This window comes from Ictidomys tridecemlineatus, chromosome 4 (genome assembly GCF_052094955.1).
Source record: "Ictidomys tridecemlineatus isolate mIctTri1 chromosome 4, mIctTri1.hap1, whole genome shotgun sequence".
Classification (NCBI taxonomy): domain Eukaryota; kingdom Metazoa; phylum Chordata; class Mammalia; order Rodentia; family Sciuridae; genus Ictidomys; species Ictidomys tridecemlineatus.
In genome coordinates this window covers 190,486,144-190,509,019 of record NC_135480.1, presented here as the reverse complement: position 1 = coordinate 190,509,019, position 22,876 = coordinate 190,486,144, and the positions used below count along the sequence as shown (strand labels likewise).

Sequence of the window (22,876 nt, the reverse complement as noted above, 5' to 3'; positions counted from 1 at the left end):
ATGGTTTTCCCTGAGCAATGACATCTTGGAAACAGCCTGGCTCCACAAACAACAACAAACCTCCCGCCAGGCTGCAGTTTGCATGAGAAGGCTTCTGCCCAGAGGCGCCTGAATGTAAGGTTAGAGGCTGCTTCCCTGCTGAGCCAGACCCTGGCCTTGACCCTGACTCCTGGAACCCAGGAAGAGGAGGTGTCTGCAGAAAAGCAGAGAATCAGATGGCTGGAAGAGGCCTGGTAATACCTGATCCATGCCCTGCTTGTTCCAAAGGGGAAACAAAGCCCCCAGAAGAGGCACATTTGCTGAACGGACACTGAAAGATGCCCTGGTCTCCTGGGATTTCTCCATCACATACATTGTTTTCCCAGAGAACAGCAGGACTATTATCAGAAAGTCTAAGGGTCTGAAAAAGAAGGTGCCACCAGGAAGTCCAAAGATGGAGAGCCACAAGATGAAACCCAGGCACCCTGAGACACCCGGCTGGGGCAGTGGAGAAGGATGCAGGCTGGGCAGCCAGGGTCCTGGCTTCTGGTCCCTCTTCACAGTGGAGTCCTGTGTTACCTTACACAAGCCTTTCCTTTGCTGCTCGCTCCTTTCTTTATCCATCCAGAAGGCAAACAGACTCCGCCATCTCTAGAATCTTGGAGACCAAATGGGAAGTGGCTCTCAGGGTCCCCATGCTGGGCATGGGTACACCCTCCCCAACTGCATCTGCTGGGAGAGTCAGGCAGATGGCTGAGAACCAGTCCCCCAGATCCAGCCTTATTGGCACCATCTCAAGGGAGTCCAGGGAGCTAAGTGCTAACCATGTACAGACTGTGCAAAGGACCATGGGCATTGTATGCACATCAGCCAGGGCTGCGCGCTCCACCTTCTGTGACTCAGGCTAAGGTGTGGACACCACCTAGCCCAGCATGACCCCTGAGTTGGCTGTCTCTAGGATCTCAGCCAAGCTGAAGTCAGAATTCTCCCAGACTCACCTCCCATCAAACCCAGCCCCTAACCCCTTGGCCCTATGGATACAACCCCAACCTGCAGAGACTAGGGTCCTCCTAACGGCCCTCTAGCTGGCAGTGCCCACTCTCTCGCCAAAGAGCCAGGGTGTGCTCACCCGCCCTCGTTAGCCAGGGCACTTCAACACTCGCTCCAAATATACCCTAGGAGCAGGCCAGGTTCTTGGGTGACTAAGGGGAGAATAAGGCCCATATCCTGCATAAATAGGACACAAAGCAGCCACCGGCAATGCTACCACTAATGGACCGACTGATTCACTCTAGTTGTGAAAGTTGGGTAGGATTAGGACCTGGAGGGAAGGAAAGAGAGGTGCTTTCCAGACAGATAGAATTGCACCCACAAATGCTAGGAAGCAAAGCAAGAAAGAATTGCACCCACAAATGCTGGGAAGTGGTGCTTTCGTTGTTACTGAGTGTTGGACAACAGAAGCCACATGGAAGGATCTGGCTCAAAGCCCTCGTGGGTGGCCAGTGCCTCCATCCTCACCACTGCCTGCTTCTCAGATGCCCGGCTGGACCCAAGCGAGCCCTGCTGCGGAGTTTGGCTCCCGGGAGGACCCGCCCTGGGCTAAGCCATGCCACGTGCTAGGGCTGGGGAAGAGGGGAGGTGTCCTTTGGCTGGGCACAGAGGACTCAAGGGGCCCTGGTGGAAAGTTTGACTCTGGCTGCAGTGCGCTGGCAGGGATCCCGTAGGCACCAGGGGGCAAGCCTCTGCAGTGCCTTCCTTCCAGAGATGCACCCACTCCAGCAGTCCTGAGAGGAGCCAGGAGCCCCCTGGCCACAAGTCTGAGGGCATCATGGTGAGAAAAGTTTGCAAGAGTGGCCTGAAGGTCTGGTCTCCCTGCACCAAGCCAAGCATCTCAAGCCAGGGGTGCCAGTGGCTTTCCACATGTCCTGTCCCCGCTCCTCTAGGAGGCAGAGGTCCTCCATCCTGGTCTTGGTTCAGCCATAGACCTACTGTCTGAACTTGAACAAGGCTCTCTCCTCTCCAGGTCTGGATTCTCCCTCCTGCCCTGGGCAAAAGGTTCAAGCGTTTTTCCTAGACACCTTGGGACAAGGGTAGACATGTGGACCCTTCAAGTTGAGGAAAGAATTGGTGTCTGCCGCTTGGCAGTAGCTGGCTCTGTGGGGTGCATGCATCTCTAACCACTACCCTCTTCCTTATGGGTCTCAGTTGGAGCCAAGAGAGCAGGTGCAAGCCCTTCCCCAGGGGGTTTGAGCTCAGGAAGCAGAGCAAGCCTGCTTGTGTTTTCAAAGGTCATTTCTGCAAAAAGCCAGTCTCAGGGATCAGACTTGAGACCAGCCCTGGAGACCCCCTTTTTCCCTGCCAGAGGAACCAGGCAGCGCTGCCATCGCCAGAGCCTGGTGTGCGGCCAACGTCCCTGACACAATAGCCAACACTGCTGGCCGAGCGCTCCCTCCCCATGCAGTGTCCTGACTTCTCGGTCACCAAACATTCCTCTTCTCTCCCAGAAAGAAAAACTGGCGGACTAGCCCAGAAGTGGGGAGCAGCCAACAGTGGAAGCATGCCCCCTAACCCTGCAGGACCCCCGTACACACACACACACACACACACACACACACACACACACACACACACACACGGCTACCTCAGAACAGAACCGGTCGCAACATGCTTATCAATGGCTGCCCTGGGGAAGAAACAATAGAAACAAGGGCAGGGGCTGGCTTGGACAGGGGCCCCCCCGCCCACCAGCACACCCCTGTCACCAAGGCACCTACCCAGCACACTCCAGCAGGGACCCAGGCGACTCTGGGCTGCCGCTCCTGCCAGCCCGCCCGCCCGGGTCTGTACCCGGCTCCTCCCGCGAGCGGGCGGCGGTGGCAGTGGCAGCTCCGGGCGGGCGGGCAGGCGGGCAGCCGTGTCAAGCGGCTGCCTTCCCCAGACAGAGCTCCTTTGTGTCAGCAGAGCTATTTATGGACTTACCCAAGTTCCCCAGGGGAGCGGTACCTGCTGGGAAAAGCAGAACCAAATGACCAGGTTCCACCTCCCACATCTAGGTAGCGTTTTTTTTTTTTCAAAACCCTTGCTTGCATCACCCGTCCCTCCCCCCACCACCACTCCTCCTCCTCCTCCTCCTCCTCCTCCTCCTCCTCCTCCTCCTCCTCCAAGCGCCCTTCCCAAACACACCCTGTCCAGCCGGCCGCTGCCACTCTGGAGAGAGGCTGGATTTCCTTCTTCCATCAAACAGAAAACTCTGTGATTTCCCAGCCACTTTCACCCGAGGAGGAGTCCGGGATGTCTCAAAGGAAGACAGTCCTCAGCCAGCCCGTCCTTCAGCCTGCCAGGGGCTCCTTGCCTACAGGCTCGCATTCGCCATCGCGGGCCCTGGGACCCCTGCCACCAGCCCCCCAGGGCCCAAGCTGGCCCCCGGAGTGCTGCTCTGGAGAGAGAGGCGTCCATGCCTCCTGGCGGCAGCCCCTGGCCCTGGGATCCCGAGTGGGCTCCACCCCACGCACATCCTGAGGGCTCCCGGTCTGGGGCAGCGCAAAGCCTCCGCTGCTGCTCCCTGGCAGGTCCAAGCCAATCAACGAGGAGGCTGCACTGTCACACCCCCACCCCTTGCGGATGGTCCCAGCGGGTGGTTGCGATTGAACCTGGGTCTCCCGGCCAGCCCAGCTGACCCTGAGAATGCAGTTGCCCTGGAGGGTCAGGAAGTGGTGGCTCTGATCACCTCCAGGCAGCACCCTCCAGCACAGCTGGACACGTGTTTGATTGGGCACTTTTTTGTGTGCCTAACTCCAGGGAATCCAAGATAAGAGCTGGAGGCTTCCAGGCATAATGACTGAGAGGGGCCCGGGAGACATCTCTAACAGGAAGGTGGGGATGGTGGAAAGGGCACTGACCTGGAGGCAGGGCCCCTGCTCTAGTTCCAGCTCCAGGACCAGCTGACAGGGTCTCACTGTGCAAATTGCTGCCCCTCTCTGAGCCTTGGTTTCCTCATCTGTAAAACAGGACTGATGCCCCTGGGCCTGCCCACCATGGGATTAAAGGACGGCTCAGTGAGTGAGGGCAGCTTGGCTTCCCAGGGCATGGCTCCTGCATCAAGGCTGTTAAAGAGCTGGATCATCACTGGCACCTTCTGCTGAGGGGACGATGATTACCCTCTTGACAGATGAGAATCCAAGGTACAGGCGGGCAGAGGGAGTTCCCCAGGGTCAACCAGCAAGGTGGCTGTGAGGCCAGGATTGAAGGCCAGTTGGTCCATCTCCAGGGTGTCCACTTTTCACCATGACGCTGCCCTGCTCCTGCGAGAAGTGGCTTTGGGAATACAAAGCCATTCTCTGACGCTGTGGCTGTGACTGCTGCACTGTGTCATCTGACGTTGACAAGTGCTCCCTGGGCTATGCCTACACCATCCCATGGCCACTCCACCTGCGTGGAAGGCGCCTGGGATTCAACACAGGAACAACTGGGCACAAGAAGCCCCACCCTCCTGTCCTCACACCCCCACCCCCAGCCACAGCAGGCTGAAGTGCTGTCCCCCGGCCTCCCACTCTCCCTGTAGTCGTCTCAGTGCCTCTGCCCATGTCTCTGCCTGCCCCCCCCCCCCCGCCGGCCCCGGTTTCTCTCTCTGCTTTTGGGTTCCTGTCTTGCTCACAGTCATGAGCACACACATGCATGCACTGTAAGAGAACTTCCTTTACCAGGGTCCACGACACAGAACGGCCCTCACCTGAGTGAGTCACTTATGAACTCCAACCAGTGTTCGTCTTGTTCCTGGGGGCGACGCCAAGCAGTCCTTGCAGGGGCCTTGAAGCTGCCATCCTGCAGGCTCCTGAGAAGCAGGACCCACCCGTGGCCTGGGAAACCACGGAGGTGAGTCTCAGGAGGTACCAACTCTAATGGGGCTGAGTAATTCCCAGGGCGGCGGGTTCTCAGGACGAAATTCCTGGTGCCTTGGATGAGAATCTCGGGTGGAGAGGCTGGGGCAGGGGCAGGGAGCCACTGACAGCTGGAGGGCCTTGGAGACCTTCCGCTCCTCATATCCACACACAGCCAGTGAAATGGAGGTGCAGAGAGGGTAAGTGATTTTCCCAAGGAAACAGAGCAAGCTGGTGGCAAGGCCGGGAGCAGGGACTGGACGACTCCCTGTCCAGCGCTCCTCCTACTTCTCAGCTCTAGGTAAACGATGGTGCTGCTCAGTGCAGGAGAGATGGGGACCCAGGGAGTGGCAATATCCTTCTGGCCACAGGCCACAGGGTCAGCACCTGGGCGCACAGGGCCCGGGCCCCATTTGTTGACCCGTGTATTTAACACTTAGCACTCCATGTCAGCCCTCTTTCAAAGCATGGGCCTTGCGTTTCCTGATGGCGGGTGCTATGTATTGGGGACACATGCCACAAATGATGGGGGTGGTGTAAGAAAGAGCAAGTCTCCTCAAGTTCAAGTTCACAAGGAGCTCTGGCTTGTAGCCTGCAGATTCCAGGTTAAGTCCCTTCCCCATCCTGGTTTCTGTGCTCCATTTATAAAATGAGAGCTCGGGATGGAGCTCAGTAGTAGAGCACTTGCCTAGCATGCACGAGGCCCTGGGTTTGATTTCTAGCACTGCAAATGGGGGGGGGGAAAGGAGATCCCATCTCTAAAATGAGGCCAGGGCCCAGGGACCTCATCCCCCTCTCTCCCTTGTGTGGTCAGTCTCACGCCCCCTCTAAACTCTCATGCTGAAGGAGTTGGCTCAATACCACCATTTCCAGTGGTATTTAGAAAGAGCATAGTCTTTGGGGGGGGGTCCAAAAACTTTGGATGTGAATTAATAATCGACGAGTCACTTAAATGTGTTTGAGTCTCAGTTTCCTCACCTTAAAATAGGGTTATTACCATCTGCCTGACTGGACCCTGTTGGGGGACCCAAAGAGGTAGCACATTAGATTGCCTGGCACACAGTAAGTGCTCAATAAATAGAAGCCATCAAGGCTGCTGTTGTTGCCTATCATCGTGCCCATCTCATAGATCAAGAAACTAAGGTACAGAAGTCACATGGCAAAGCACCGGCACACCAGGCAGGAAGGCTCCGAGGCCCGAGCTCTGAACTGCAAGTTCTGCCCCCAACCTCGTGTTTCCTAAATGTCTCCCCTGTTGCCATGGGCAATTCCCCAGCAACCTCAGACAGCAAAGGACAACCCCACCTGCTCCCCGGGTCTGCAGCCCCCAGCCGCAGCAAGGAGAGAGAGGCCCACATGTGGCAATCATGAGGCCCTGTGGAGCTGGCCCTGAGGATTGCCACTGGCTGGCTTCTGCCTCCAGCCTGGAGACACTTTGCCATCACCTCAGCAGTACCAGCCTGACCTTGGGTGGCTGCAGCAGCACAGGATGGCCAGGAGCCATGACCATCTCCCTTCCTGGCTCCAGCCCAATTGGCCACATGCTAACCTGAGATTTCAAGCTTTCAGGAGCAATCCTCGACCCGTCGCCCTCATGCCAGCTGCAGGGCCATGCTGTGCCCTGACAGCCTGAGTTCCTGGGGAGTGTTCAGCCCCTGACTCAGCTCTGGGGAGACCAGCCCTGTAGCCTTGGCTGCTAGGATCTGTTCATCCACGCGCTATCCTGGGTCCACCCACTGCTCGGACCACTGGGCTGGAGCCAGGTCCTCCAAATAAAAGGTCAGTGGGAGAGAGACTAGACCGAAACGCCAACTTTGCTGCTGCCTTCTGCGAATTCTGGAGCAAGGCCAACCCTTTCTCTGAACCCCAGTTTCCCCGTCTCTAAGACGTGCACAGGGTTTGGACTTGGTCTGTCCGTTCAAAGTGTGGCCTATGGAACGTGAGCAGTTTATCACTGGTGTGCAATGTAGTAAGCAGCCAGACTGAGAGCATTTAGGAACTTCCATGGCAACTTGACATTGCCACATGGAAGCATGAGGTCAGCAACAAGTTCCCTGGAATAGGGTGCAGGCCGGCGCCCTGTTATCAAAGCCACATAACAAACCATAGCCCCTCCCCCCAGTGGCTGAAGAGGCTCTGATTGCAGTGTGGTTGAAGAGTGTCCCCGGGCTATAAGAACCCACTAACTGGGACCCTGTCATGCTTCTTACCCTGCAGTGGGACTCACAGTCACTGTAACTGTCCCCCCTCCACTGCTCCCAGCTCAGAGTGGCACTGTCCCTCACCTACCTCAGCCAGACTGCATCCATCCAGTGTCATCCATCTCCCAAAAACCCTCCAGCCATGAGTCACCAGATCTTGCAGATCTCACCTCCTGTACATCACGTGAATCTTTCCTCTCTCTCAATCCCTGGGGCCTCCAGCCCTGGTCGAGGCCACCATCATCTCTCCCGAGTAGAGCACACCTTCCACACCCTCCTCCAGGAGGCCACTGTGCACAGTCTACACCGCAGATGCAGCGCCAGGAGCTCCCACTGCCCTCAAGACCAAGTTCAGACTCCTTGCCGCGACTTCTCAGGCCCTCCCTGCACCGTCGGCCCCGAGCTCTCTTCCAGCCTCATCTCAAGCTTCAGCCACCTCCCCCGTTCCTCCCCCTGGTCTGGCCTGCTTCAGGGGACAATCCTTATTACGACCCTCAGAAACTCTCGTAATATCCTGTCCAGATCCTCCCAACGGAATGGTCCGATGTTCTCACTGGACCATTTTCTTATCTGTCGTTGACGGGTTCCACATTGTTCATAGTTAGTGACGTCTGTCTCTCCTCCCGCTGTCCTTCCACCACACTGGACTGTTAGCTCTATGGAGATGAGGACAGAGCTGGCTGATGAAGCAAAGGGAGGAGGACATCTGAGTTTGTGCCTGACCAGCCTCCGTTCACCCTCTTTGCCCTCCAAGGGACGACACTTCCCTCCCACATTCTCAAATCGGATGACTCGTATGGAATGGACCCATCTCATACTCCAGAGGTGGGCATGTGACCCAAGCAGGCCTCAGCCAATTAGTTATCCCATCCTGTTGTCCCTGGTGACTGGGACGGTGACATGATCCAACTCGGGTCCATGGGACTCAGGCCCAGGGGCTACCATTGAAATGGTGGATGGGATCCAACCACAAGGCTATGACCCTGTACTTCTATCAGCTCCACTGCCACCACCGAGGATTGAGCAATGCTAAGGAAGAAGAACCAAGACATGGAAAAGTGAGGCCCGTTCTAGGTCAAGGTCCCGAATCCAGGGATGCATGGAGGTGACCCTCCGTAACCCAGTGAGTGCTGCTTATTGGCTGAAGCTAATCTGAGTTGGGTTTTTGTCACTTGCAACTGGCAAATTCCTGACTAATATCTCACTAGTGCTAAGTACATTCGACACTCCAGGTGTGTTGGCTCATTCATGAAGTCACACCCAGCCACACTCAGCAGGAAGAAGATGACTAAGTTTGCTCAATAGAAAGAGTCATCTGGCGGCTGTTTAGAGAGGTGACTAAAGGGACAGGAAGAGGCAGAGGGAGATCCACCAGGAGACCATGTGACAGACATGAGGCCTGGAGAGAGTGGCTGAGACAGAAGGAACGGAAGAGAGCAGAAGATGCCCTGGAGAATCCTTAACAGCCCCTGCCTCTCTCGGGCCTCAGTCTCCCAGTACAGTATCTCAGTCCGTCATTCTAGAACGCCCACGTGTTGGGCAGATTACATATTATAGCAAAAGGAAAGCACACTCCACCAATGTTAGGTGCCATTATTATTACTATGGTCAGTATTAGGAATTTCAAAAAGAGGAAATGGAACACATAGTCCATAAACAATGCCAAAAATCAATAGAAATTTTCCTTGAGCTAAGAGAAGACTCGGGTCTGCTGACAGAGGGCTTACCCTGTCAGTACCCAAGGAGAACAAGCAACTAGAAATAATCTGGTGGAATTTCCAAATATCAATGATTCAAAAAAGAAATCTTGTCTGTTTCCATAAAGAAAATTTAAGAGACTCAAATAAACAGTGTGATTCTTACAGCACTAAAACTCAGAGACCACAGAGGACAGCTGCTAGGTTTGCAGGGAGAAGGACTATTAGCCTAGAACTCTTTCCTCAGGCAAACTACGGCTCAAGCACAAGGGCAAACATCTTCAGATCTCCAAGAACTTAGACAGCACACCACCTCAGCCCCTTTCTGGAAAAAATTACTCAGGAAAGCTCTCGGATACCAGGAAATCGAAGCCCAAAAGTCAAGTGAGACACGATGCGGTGGGAGAGAGAGAGAGCAAGCCACCAAGGCAGAACTTTTATAGGTTCAACTACCGATAACAGAGAGTTAAAGGCAATTTTCAATAAATGATTATTCAAACACAATGTCACTAACATTTTAAAATAGTGACCATGGGTAACAATAAAACTGAAATTCCAGATGATCTCAACACTATCTAGGAGGTACAGAGAAAAGGGAAGACAAGTACCGGCCAACCGACAGGGTTCGATGTGGGTTGTAGGAGGTGAGGACGGACCATGGTAGCTCTGCTGAAATGCTTGAGGTTGAAATATGTGTGGGGAAGAGGAAAAAGGAAAAGCATCAGCTGCCTAGAGCTGGGATGTATAACTTCAAAGGGGAATTTGCTGGAGAAAATGCAGGCTGGCCCTGAGGTGCTTAATACCACTAGAGCAGCAGGAAGCAAGAGCCAGGGAGTTTGAGGCCAGGGCCAACGTGGAGCTGTGAGGGGCACAGGAGAGTTCAAAACACCACCCACCTCTGGGGGAAAATTTGGTCCATGATAAATGAAAAAAAAAAAGGAAGAACAGTTAAAAAATATAGGGTTGGAAAAACTGATCAACTGTTTGGGGGGGAAAAATAATAAGAGTTAATCCATCTGACACCAGGCACTAAATTAACTGTAAATGGATTATAAACACAAACGTAAAAATTAAAAGGACAAAGGGTAAAAATACTAAAATAAAATATTCCTCACGATCTCAGGGTAGTAAAGGCCTTAGTAAGTACCAGCCACCACCCCCCAAAAATATTGATAACAAATTGATTATTCAAATTGATTATCAAAAAGATTAATATTTGAATAATAAATGATACTACAAATTAGGGTAAAAGGCAAACAACAAGCTGGAAAAGTATTTACGTCCTATAATAAGCAAAGGTTTACTATTCTGATCACGTAAAAGCTCTTACAAATAAGAAAACCGGGTCAGTGATATGAACTGGAAAAGTATTTACGTCCTATAATAAGCAAAGGTTTACTATTCTGATCACGTAAAAGCTCTTACAAATAAGAAAACCGGGTCAGTGATATGAACTGGCAAGCCAAAGAAGAAATATAGATAACTAATAGGCATAAAAAGAAGCCCAACCTTGTTAGTAATCAAACAAATGCAAATCAATATGGAAGGTGATTTTTCACTTCTCAAGCCAACAGAGCCCAAAGAATAGCATCCAGGGTTGGGTAAGGGATAGGGAAACAGGTGCTCTCGTTCTGTTAGTAGGGATGCAAATTGCACATGCATTTCACCACTGTGTTCCTTTGTTTTCTTATCTATAAAATGGGAATAATAATAGTGCTGGGCAGATTTACATGTGTAGACAGAAGGAAAGCAATTTTAGAGGACTTTGGTAGCGTGGGTCACACTCTACCCTAAAGTGCAAGATGGAATAGAACAGTCCTTGCATGCTCATTGCAACATTGCTCCAAATATCAAAGCATCAGAAACAACCTAATTGTGCATCAATAAATAAACCATGATCCTTTGGCTACTAAAAATAAAGATGGAGAACTTTTAAGTACCAATGTAAAAGATTTCTACAACATAGTAAGTTTTTATATTTGAGTTTTTATATTTGTGTGTAATACAATATTATTTAGTAAAATAATATGTGCATGGAAAAAGATTTGGAAGAACCATGTCAATCATTAGTGGCTATTGGTGGGGAAAGGGCTGGAAGAATGAGGGGGGAGGGATCTTGATTTTATTCAGTTCAGTTAAATTTAGATTTATGTTTGTGGGTGTATGGTGCTAGGGCTCAAACCCAGGTCTTCACCCGTGCTAGGAGCTATGGTTTGGATGAGGTGTCCCCCAAAAGATCATGTGTGAGACAATCCAGGAATATTCAGAGGTGGAATGACTGAATTGTGAGAGTTGTAACCTAATCAGTGGATTAATCCACTGATATGGATTAGCTGGGTGATAACTGTAGGTAGTTGGGGAGTAGCTGGAGGAGGAGGGTCACTGGGGGGGTGCATGCCTTTGGAGTTTATATTTTGACCCCAGGAGAATGGCTGTCATGTCCTGAACTGCTTACTCCACCATACCCTTCCACCATGAAGTTCTGTTTCATCTTGGGCCCAGAGCTATGGAGTTGGCCAGTCATGGACTCAACTTCTGAAACGATGAGCCCAAATAAGCTTTTCTGGGCTGGGGATGTGGCTCAAGCGGTAGCACGCTCGCCTGGCATGCGTGCGGCCTGGGTTCGATCCTCAGCACCACATACAAACAAAGATGTTGTGTCCGCTGAAAACTAAAAAATAAATATTAAAATTTTCTCTCTCTCTCTCTCTCTCTCTTAAAAAAAAAAAGTTTGCACTGTCTATACTCTTCTCCCCCAACTTAAAAAAAAAAAAAAAAACAAATAAGCTTTTCCTCCTCTAAATTGTTCTCAAGTCTTTTGGTCACAGCAATGAAACAGCTGCCAAAACACCAGGCCAGCATTCTATTGCTGAATTACACTCACAGTCCAAGATTCTGTTTCTGTTCTGTCTTTGAGGCAGGGTCTTGTTATGTTGCAGGACTGGCTTTGAACTTGCAATCCTCCTAGTTCAACCTCCTGAGTAGCTGGGATGACAAGCGTGCATCACCCATACCTGACTTCCAGCCCAAGTTTGTGTAATTTTTATACAAGTTTTGTAGAAGCATGTTTCAGTTAAAGCACATATATGATGTTAAATAAATAAATATTCCTATTGACAATATAAATAAAAATCTATGTTCCTCACAATAGAAAACAAAAAATGTGCAAGTCACACATGAATTTTGTTTTCAAAACTTTGCCTGGGAAATATTTTTAAAGATTTGCATAAATGAAGAGATATGATCCTATTCCCAAATGAGAACATGCTATTGTAATGATTTTAGTGCTCCCATTTTTATAAATTTTAAAGTATACTGACAATAGGAATCTCAAAGAGATTTAAAACCGCAATGAGACACTACTTCAAACCCACTAGGATGGCTATATTTTTTTAAAAAATGGAAAAGTAAAACTGTTGGCAATAATGTGAAGAAATTAGAATCCTCATACATTGATAGTAGAAAGTAAAACTGCACCATCTTTTGGGAACAGTCTAATGGTTCCTCAAAAAGTTAGGCACTTGACCCAGAAATTCCACTCCTAAATATGCGCCTAATAGTCAAAAGGTAGAAACAACCCTAATGTCCATCAACAGTTAAACAATACATGGTACAGCCATATGATGGAATGATATTCAGCCACAAAAAGAAATTAGGGATTGATACAGACTACGGCATGGAAGAATGGGGGATCATTATGCTAAATAAAATAAAGAAGCTATTCGCAAAAGACCAAACACATGATTCCATTTATATGAAATGTCCAATATAGGCAGATCTATAGAGAAAGAAAGCGGATTAGTGGTTGTTAGGATGGGAGGAGATGGGGGGAATTCATGGGTGACAGCTAAAGGGTATGATTTTTTTTGAGATAATAAAAATATCCTAAAATTGATTGTAGTGATGATTGTACAAATTTGAATATGCTAAAACCCATAAACTCATATATTTTAAATGGGTGAGTTGTATGGTATTTAAATATCTCAATAAAGCTGTTGCCAAAACAACTTACAGATATGACTATCTACAAATCAGAATTACCTGTAGCTTAAGAAATAATAAAAATAGCCAGATGTGAAGTGGCTGAGGCAGGAGGATTGCAAGGTCAAGGCCAGCTTGGTCAACTGAGTGAGACCTTCCCTGTCTCAAAATAAAGAGGACTGGGGGTGTAGCTTCATGGTAGAGTGCCCCTGAATTAAATCCTCAGCACCACAAAAAAGGAGAAGAAGAAATAAAGAATAAAAATTTAAAAGTAGCATACAAATATCTTTATTATATAAAGAGCTCTTTGGGAATAAATAACTAAATGATAAACAGCCCAACTGAAAAAAATGGCAAAAGATTTGAACAGACTATTTCCAAAAGATGACATATAAATGACTAAAAGGCATATAAATAAAAGTTCACATCTCTAGTGAACATATTTTAAAACATAACAGTATGCAGGGTACATACGCCCTGAGTGTACAGGGAAATGGACATTCTTTTACCAAGACTCCTTGGTTCCCTGGAAAGCAGGACTTTCCGTGCTAACTAGGGCAAGACCCATCAAGGCAGGGTGAGCTGTTCCATCTAAGGTGGAGCTAGAGATTGTTCCAGGCCTACTTGGAGGTAGGCTCAAGAATCCATTGCACACCTACCCACCCACTGACCCAGAAATTCCAACAAAGCGTTCGTTCTTTCAACAATTATTTATTGAGAGTCAAACTGGATGCTGAGCCCAAAGCTGGGGACACCAACATTTATCTACAAGGATTTTTATCTCAGGTGTTTGTAACAAGGAAAAACTGGAAACCACTTGAACGTTGACCTGCTGGAGGTGGTTTAAATAAAGCATGTTTGATCTACATAATGAATTACTCTGCAGGCACTAAATAAAAATGATGTTGTTAAGAACAACATGGATCTACTACACGGAAGAAAGCAGGTTAGGAAATTGCACCAGTAACCCCAATTTGCAAATAAGATATATATGTGTGTAAACAAATGCCTGACAAGTTAACCCCCCCCCAAAGTTAACCGTGGTTATCTCTGGGTGCTGGGATTAGGCTCATTTCCTTCTCCTGGTTCATCTGTATAAATCTATTCTTTATCATAAACGTAAATGACATGAATCTCTTTTACAATCCAAAAAAAAGTCAACTGCATGAGAAATTATACTAATAATCCTGCCATGCCCCCAAGGGACGAGGCCCCTAGTTAGGGGGTGACAGAGTCACACCTGTGTTCGCTGTTCCACGTCATGACAGCCTCTCCTGTTAGCGTTGTAAGAGATGTTCTCACCACCACCCTCTGATCATCACAAGAGTCAGCGTGACAGGTGTTCGTGTGTGCTCTTGCCTCATTTTGTACTAACCCTACAGCTACTAGTGCCCACAGAGGCCCTGGACCCCTGGCCCCTCTGCCTCTAGCTGCCTCTTCTGCCTGTTCCCAGGGAAGGGCAGAGAAAGACCCCAAGGGGAGAGGCCTTACTCCTGAGGCCAGTTCTATGCTCCTCCTCCCTGCAGAGAGTGCAGGAGGTGACAAGTCAGCAAGGGAGGGGACATCAGCAAGGGGAAGGCCTGGCGCTGACCGAGGTCAGGGCACAGAGTGGACTAACCGGGGGACTCCTCGCCTGCCAGGCGACACTCAGGAAGCCCGACTACATCCGGTAGCAGGAGTTCCCAGGCCCTGTGAGCCCAGAGGCAGCGAGAGAAAACCTCGCAAGGTCTCAGGCTGCCCTCTGAAACAGCAGGAGAAAGACCGCCTTCCTCTGGAACCTTCTCCCCAGACTAAGTGACTGCAGGCCAGTCCTCCAGCCCTGGGCCTCCAGGGCCTCCCGGTGGGGAGGGTGGGGGAGGGGAGGGCTGCTGCTCCAGGACCTTCCCAGACCTGAATTCTGTGACTCTGTGGGACTTCCTCACCAAGGGCCCCGGCAGGAAGAGGAAGGGGGCCAGGAGTCTCCACCCTGCTCCCAAAGGGGCCCCCTCCTCTTCCCTCAGTTGTGGTTCCCACTTCTATTTTTAGAACAGACCACAGGGGAACGCCTCACCTCCACCAGCCCGCCCCCACCCTTGGAGCTCCAGGTAAAACAGGGGCCCATTCATTCCGCTCCAGCAAGAACATGCCAGGAATTTCTAGACAAGCCGGCCACTAGACAACCTCTCCCTAAGCCATTAGCTGGCCTGGTTTCTCACTTTTCCATTACAGCCAAAACAGTGGCTTGTATTTTCTTAATGACAACTCTGTGCATTGCTGAGAGACGAGGACAGCCATCTAAGACCATCTGTGCCCTGCTCCGTGCCCCCAACCCAGCAGAATCTTCAAAAGCCTGGTACCAGCTATGTGCCCTTGGCCAAGTCTTACCTCCCAGTTGGTTTGGTTTCTGTAAATCACTTTGTTAATCAATTGACCTCAGTAGGGAACACGGGAGGATTATTTATTTATTTATTTATTTATTTATTTATTTATTTATTTATTTATTTATTTATTTTAGAGACACCTTAGAAGAGTTTATGGTTAATTCTAGTTATTCAACATAAATACTGACTTCTCTGCTTTGGGATATGTGCTGGGTTGTGGTCCCAAAGTCTTCTGGGGGTTAACCATAGAATGTACTTTCCATTGGAAACTGTGTCATAAATCATGGCCATCTTCCTGGGCTACTTTTCCCTTAATGTTCTTCCATGGAGGAAAAAATGGTAGAAAACTAAATTTGCAATAATAGAATTAAACTCAAATGGAAAAGCACTAATGTTTAAAAGACACCTTTTAAGAAAATTTATCTTCAGTAGTATTGTCTGAGGGATAAGGGACAGATGTTAAGGGCAATGAAACAAGTCCACGACAACTTCTGGGGAAGGGTCTGCAGGAGAGAGAGACTTCCGACCCCTCCAAAAACTGAGCACTGCACACTGATGACCATCAATTCCACTTGAAGTCAGCCTGATGCTGTAGACCAGAGCTGGTAAGGTTAAAGACACTCATGTGCACCTGTCGCTGTGAAGTTCCAATGATTCCTGGGTGTGCCAGGCCACCTGAGCAGAAGGGAAGGAGGGAGGGGAAGGTTCTAGGCTGAGAGCTCCTTGGGCTGGCCTCCCGGGGAGCCTGGAAGAGGTGGCCCTGGGTGAGATGGAGGCAGGTGTGGGTTTAATTTTGGGCATCTGTGATGAGGACCCTGACTAGTATAAGATCCACAAGCAAACCTTGAGTTATGAGTGCATGATGGATATTAACCCAGTGCATGTGCGTGTTTCCACACATACTCTCTGATGTCTGTCCTTCTTCCTCTTAAGAGTCCTGAGGCTTCCTGCCCATTCTCCCCTCAGGAATCCAGTGTGTAACTGTCCCAAGGGATCAGGCGTGTGTCTGGAGACAATGACAATGATGAAGAACTTGAACTAGTTCCAGCTGTCCATCAAGGGCTCTATCCTCTTGGAGGAGGTAGCTACTCTATACTGAACATTGTAGTTCTATCTGAATAGTTTGGAAGTTGATGAATCCTGGAGACCATTAAAGTTCAACTCCTTCATTTTTCTTGGTAAGGAAATGGATGATTAGAGATGAGAAGCAATTTGCCCAAGGTCACATAGTAAGTACCAGCGAAGTCAGTATTTGAACCAAGAGCATTGGAATTCTACTTTGGTTTTCCACGAGACAAGTGAGAGGGGGGAGCCCTAAAACGTGGCGAAGAGAACCATAATAGCAGCTCTGGTTAGGCTTCCTTTCCCTCTGGTCAGGAGACTCTGGTCAGCCTGGGAACATGGTTGCTACCCTTGACTCTGACGTGAATCTGATTAGATTGCCTCATAAACCCCTTGGGACTTCAGCCCTGCCCTGGTATCTGCAAAGCAAGGGGTAGGACAATAAAAAGAGCTCTGAGCAAGAGAGTCCTCTGACCTGAAGTTCTAGCCCTGGCTCTGATGCTAACTTGCCCATGACCCTGGCCAGGTCACTTCCCCTTTTGGATCCTGTTTCCTCCTCTAATTTCCAGAACATGAGAGGGTTGCACTGGGCAGCCCAATACAACATCTACTGCGCACCTACTGTGGGCCAGACAACAGCAAAAGACAAATAAAACATGGCCTCCACTTGCCCCCCCACAGGGGCTTGTAATATTGCAAGAGAGAGCTCTGCTGATAGACCACGCTCAGTATGAAACTCCTCTGGGAAAGCGCTACGGCGGGAGGCAGCGGCTTCTGATGTGTGCCTGAGAAAGGGGTCTCGGAGGAGGTGCTAAGCCTTGAAGGTTGAAGATGGAAGCCAGCACAGACAGCACAGAGGTAAAGCAGCATCAAGCAGGAGGAAAGCCTATACATGAATGGGCACTGGGACGTTGGAGCAGGGGACATAGCCCCCTGTGGCCAGGCTCAGGGGCAAAGCAAAAGGGAAGAGCAGCCAGGAGAACATAGAGACCTGGGCTTTATTCTGAGGACAATGGCCTCCCTGATGGCTTTTAAGCAGGAGTGTGACTGCCCAGTCACCCCAGCCCTTCCCAGCTGGGATGGTCTGTGGTTGCAGGAAAGCAGCATTAGAACCAAATCATCCAAAGCCAGGGTTCTGGAGCTGGGCTACCTGGGTTGCAATCTGAGCCACCCACCAGCTGTGTGACCTTGGGCAAGTTTCTGAATTCCTCTGAGACTATATACTGGGCATAATGGGAGTCAATGTGAAACAGAATAATGAAGCTCATAATACCGAAGTGAGGATTAAAAGAGATACCGTGCGTCAAATCTGGGCACTGTGCCTGGCTCACAGTGTGAGTGCTCATAAAATTACCTAGTGTTATCATTCTAACCTTAGACCAAGATCTGGGACCAGTTGGGAGGACGGCAGGCAGCAGACAGGCTTCAGAGACAGGCTTGGGAGAAGACAGCTGAGACAGAATAGAGGGTGAGACGAGGCTCTGTTCCTTGAGAGTGACAAAAGAATAGCAAGATGGCAGACCCCAGGAGCAAGACCGAGAAGACGGTCCACCCACAGCCAGACCAGCAGCCAGGGAGGGAGGAGAACCCAAGGGCATCTGGAAAGAGCTGAGCTTGTTGGAGAAAACGGTCTGCCTCTTTGAGGGAAAAGCTAAAATCCAATCCATTTGATCTCCGCTCGCCCAACGGTTGAGACCTTAAATCAGTCAATTAGCACAAAACCTAGCAGAGGCATCAGCCCAGGCAGGCCCTCCCCTTCTGTTCTCAGCTGGCTCAGGTCAAGGCCTCCAGCCGTACAGATGCTCCACCAGGCCTTCCTGCCTGGGCCCCAGGGCTGTGCCTGCGGATCCTCTTGAATGCCAGGCTCCAGAGGGGAAGGGGCATAACCCAGTCATTCCCAGTGCCCCAAGAACCCGTCTTAGGAGCTCAGTCTGCCTTTCACATCAGACTTGATTCCAATCTTTTGGGAAAAGATTGATCTTTTCAGCCTGTGCCACCCCATAGGGAAATGAATACTGGAAGTTTCTTCTTCAATCAGCAGAGAATAAGGACTCTCATTGTACTTGTCCCCAAAGCATCCCCACAACAGCTAGCGGGGCCACAGCTTCTGACACACAGATAGCCCCCTCCTGCTTCCTCCTGGAGGAGGTCAATGACTTCTCTTACTTCTAATCCTGAAAGCAAATTTTTGCCTCTAGAAAGAGTGATCCATCAGACTGGAGGACTGGTTCAGTCTTAGCTTGAGGGCTGGTTGGGTCCCTTACCAGCTGTGTGACCTAAGAGAAATCACTTAACTTCTTCTCAGAGGGTAGGGCTCTCTCATCCAAAAGGCCCAGGGGACATAATGCCTGGGGACCCCAGGTGCCATTTCCAAATCTTACGTTATCACTGTGAGAAACCCTCCCAAAATTACCTGCACCTTTACTTTGTAGAATTCTTTTGGTGCCTTGGTGCTATGTGTGACAAACGAGGGCTTTGGTGGCAGAATTTAGGGAGATAAATTAAAGAATAAAACAACAAGACATACACAAATAAATGTCATTATTTCCCAAAGGTCCATGTTGTCCCAACTCCTAAAGGGGCTCAAAGATCCGGGCATGATAGCTTACAGGAGAGATGAGTGTTTCAAAAGAGCCGGAGCCTGAGACCTAAGAAACCATGAAACAGGATCAGAGGGTGTGTGGGGGAACTAAAAGGGTCACTTTGTATTCAAATGACACAGATGGCCTTTTCAACAATAAATGGTTGTGCTCCCATGCTCCCAGCTCCTGGGCCCAAGACACCAAACCAAGACAATTGGCCCATCAGGAAAGAGGCCATTGTGTGCTTCTTAGCGTGATTTATGCGGTGGGGAGGGGCCGGCCACGTTTCCCGTGATTATGACTCTCAGATGTGATTTGGATAGCTGTGCACCATCTTGAACGGCTGGGATGGACTGGGATGCAGAAGAGCGGTGGCCACCAGGTCATATTTCATCTTCTGGAGCCCATGGAGCCAAATTAATTGTTGCATCGATTCACAAGGCAGAGCAGCAATGGCACTGTGGCTCACCGCAGTCGCTGGGCAGCCCAGGCCCACCAGCAGCACAGGTCCGCTTCCCCGCCCTGGACCCGATGGGAGCATGCTCCGCCTATTAGCTCATCAGGACAAGCTGGAAGGCAAGCCCCGGCCGGGGTCTGGGTACTGTGTTCAGAGTCTCCATTTCTCTGTGGCCAGAGCTCCTGTCCTCTGCACCTGTCTGTTGGACAGAGCTGGGTCACCAGGCCCAGGGGAGACAAGCCTGCTGCCTTCCCAGACAGGCGATTCTCTCGTGCCTCCCATTCCCCTTAATGTCATTTTGTGAGGGAATCAAATGAAATCAAAGTGCAGCTTGCTGTCTGTGCAGACCCAGCTGCTCCCTGCTCCATTCGCCCTGCGGGCCGAGCCCTGGCTGGCAGAGGTGCTGAGTATCCCAGTCCAGGCAGCGTCTGTCTCCCTCCTGGGCAGGGGCATTAGCCTGGTCACCAGCAGATCTATCCCACCCCCCCAGTAGGCTGCTGATTCAGCACGTCTGCTCTTCCTTACACTGGGAAGAGGGAACATGGAAGGTAAGGGGCATATCCTCTTCTAAGCTACCAATCTGGGGATTCAGGTGGCCACAGCAGCTGTGCAAACTCACAAGGGCACAGGAACCTTCTCTAAAGACACTGACAACACAGAGAGTATCCAAGGGCAGGGGCTTCTCTGGCCAGAGCCATATCTCCAGCCTCTCAGTTCCCTTTTCCTTCACAAATGATGCTGGTCTTACACGTACCCTTTTGTACAGGAGTGTTGTCCCTCAGACCTATGACCTTGGCATAGAAAGGGGTATGAGAGCTGCCTCACCCTGAGCTCCAGCAGGGGCTATGGCAGGCAGCCCACAGGATGGGCTCCCATCATTGCCCCTCAGTGAGTCTTCTAGGACAGTCTATGAGAGTTCCTGAGCCACACCCAGCCTGTAGGCCCTGACCCTTAGGAGCTCTACAGAAAGCAAACCAAGCATGTCCAGAGCTGGGTTCCAGTTTCCCATGAGACCACTCAGCATAGGATGGAGGGGCTACACGGGCAATCCCTGCCAAGGTCTGGGGGCTTTGAACCTTCCCACCTTGGCCAGGCTGAGCATCACTGGTCCCACCTCCAGGAACGCTCCAGAATTCAGCCCAGGCCTGGCCAGCAGGCAGCTTTCTGAGGAAGGTTCCAAACCTGGCTCACACCACTGAGAAAACAAGATGTGCTGGAAGATAAGGGCGGGTGGTGGGGCAGGGGCGGGGGGCAGGGAACCATCTCTTCTCATCCTAGAACCTGGCATTCACATGCCCACCACCCCAGTCACCCTCCAGGACAAACCATCGTCCCTCACCCAGAGGACTGAAGGGACCCCTAACTGACCTCATACGTCCTCTTGGGCCCCACTATCCACAATCTGACCTTGTAGAAATGTACCTGAGGCTCTGACTCCCTTCCTCAAAAGCCCTCCATGGCTCCCACTGTATCTAGAATGAAATCAACAAAACACTGCCTAAGTCCTGCCCCGGCTGGCCCTCACCACTAGGGGCAGCACTCCACGCTCCCATGGTAGGAGTCCTCCACATGCTGCGCCTTCGGCCTGGACCATGCTCTCAGACCTTGGCTGGCTTATTCCTTTGCCCTCCACTTTCCTGTCCCCGCAGAGCCATCTGGACACAACGCCCTCTAGAGGCATCCGTTAGCTTCCTGCACAGATTCTCCCAGCTGTGAGCTCCTGTCGGCGGTGATTTATTTAAGGTTCCTTCCCTGCTAGGACTAGAATCTGGATAAGAGAAGTGGCCATATCCACCTGGTTCTCCATAGTACCCCCCAAGCTCCTAGCACGGAGCCTGGCACAGAGGAGATGACCCCAGATATCCAATGAATGAACGCACGAATGTGTCCAGATGAAAACGAGTGACTGGGTAGAGGCAACTTCTGGCCACGGAGGGTCAACCTTGTCCACCAGGGCGACCTTGGCGCAGGTGCCCGGATGCCGTTTAGTCTCCTTCTCCTTGGAGGGAATGAGCTTCTGAGTCTTTCCATCTGGGCCTCTTGCCACCGGTCTGCACATGCGCCGGGGGCCTCTGGCGCCACTGCTCCCGTTGCCAGTCCACACATACCCTCGGGACTGCTCCCTTCAGATGACCCTAGGCCCACCATCTTGGTCCTCTGTTTTGGGTCCAGTTGAGGTGAGGTTACTGTGTGGTAGGGGACGCCCCAGAAAGGGTTAAGTTGCCAGAAGCAGAGTCCCGCCCTTGGGTTTGCTCAGCCAATCAGAGTCTGTCCTGATGAGGTAAAGCTTCTATCCTGGGTAGCATTGGTGGAGTTGGCTGGCCCCATCTCCTGCTGGAGAGAGCCGTAAGGGTGGAGTTTCTGTGGAACCAGACAGAACTGGAATTAGCTCACTGTCTACTCTCAGGCCAGGCCTGCCTGGCTCCACGACCTGCCTCTGGTCCTTTCTAAGACATTCAGACAGTCCCCAGCATCTCCGAGGCCCGTCTCGGGCTGCCCCAGCGGAGACGACAAGGTAGCACACACCTTAGCATCCCATCTGGAAGAAGGCTGGCAGCCGGAGCGGACCCAGGAGGCCTCGGTTTCCCTGCCTGAATCCTGAAATCCAGTAGGTAGCTACCAGGAGGTGGCATGGAGCAGTCCTCACACGTGCTCAGAGCACCAGCATTGACTTCAAGAAACAAGGACCCCAAAGGAATCTTCCTAATCAGACATCATGGACAAACCACGGCGAGAACGACCACAGGCGCTCGTTCACAGAGATCTTCTCCCAGGCCACTTGGCCAAGCACAATACCAGTGTGATCCTCAGAAGGGCCCTGTTAACCCATCCACTTCACTGATGAAAAACTGAGTCTCAGAGAGGCTACGTGTCCCGCCTGAGGTCATGTCACCACTATGTTATTTTGAAGTATCTGCTGCCTTATCTGTCTCTGCCACTAGACTGTGATCTGCCAAGGACAGAGTGTGACAAATTCCTCTGTGTAGTTCCCAACATGGAGAGCAAGGCCAGTCTGTGCTGCCCTGCACCTTCTCCCCGGTCAGCCCCAGGACTGAGGCAAGACTCCTGTACTCAGAAGGTTCCAGAGGCCAAGCCTAGCACCATGCAGATGGGAATGCTCCAAGAGGATTCCCTGCACGGATCATGAATACACAGCCACAGCCCCTGGGACCACTCTTAGACCTGCAGGCAGGGCCTTAGTGCTCGGATCACCACTCCGATGCCCTTGCCACCTCTCCCCAATCAGAAGAACTCCATAAGGACAGGGACCAGGTCTTGTTCATCTCTGTGATCCCAAAGGACCTAAACCAGCGTCAAGCACAGAGAACACATCGGTTATATATGTTTGATTGACTAGCTCAAATAACCCACCCCTGCCTCTCCCCACCAGCCCAGAACCTCGCTGGCCGCAGCAGGGACCAGCTCTGTGTTGCTCTAGATGAGAAGCGTCACAGCAGTGCTGGGGGAGCGCGTGGAGAAGTCAGTCTGAGTTGTGCAGACGGAAGAAAGCTGGACGCCCTCCAGGGACAGGTAATGAGGCAAGAGAGGGGCAGAGTTCCCCAGAGGAAGGAGGTTGTAAAGCAAGAAAAAAAAAAAGCTGGGACAGGAGAAGAGCCACCCCACTGGTGGTTGTCAACAAAGAGCAAGCAGGAGAAAGGCAACAGAGTCCCCAGACAAGG

At 50.9% G+C, this 22,876-nt stretch overlaps 1 protein-coding gene across 7 annotated transcripts in view; it reads right to left on the bottom strand.

The window, feature by feature from the left end:
* The window catches only part of Rgs3 (regulator of G protein signaling 3), a 117,054-nt gene that overhangs the window by 27,638 nt on the left and 66,540 nt on the right, over positions 1-22,876 (bottom strand). For 2 of the 7 annotated variants that reach the window (XM_005329678.5, XM_005329679.5), the window contains one exon: positions 18,682-21,557. The exons of 2 other annotated variants lie outside the window; for them this stretch is intronic. In XM_005329678.5, the coding sequence (XP_005329735.1) occupies positions 21,450-21,557 (108 nt within the window). In that variant the 3' untranslated portion in view covers positions 18,682-21,449. Of the gene's footprint in view, positions 1-2,753; positions 2,932-2,958; positions 2,983-3,162; positions 3,584-18,681; positions 21,558-22,876 lie in introns of those variants that run through there. 3 more of the 7 variants (XM_078047995.1, XM_078047997.1, XM_078047998.1) reach the window with 3 other exon arrangements.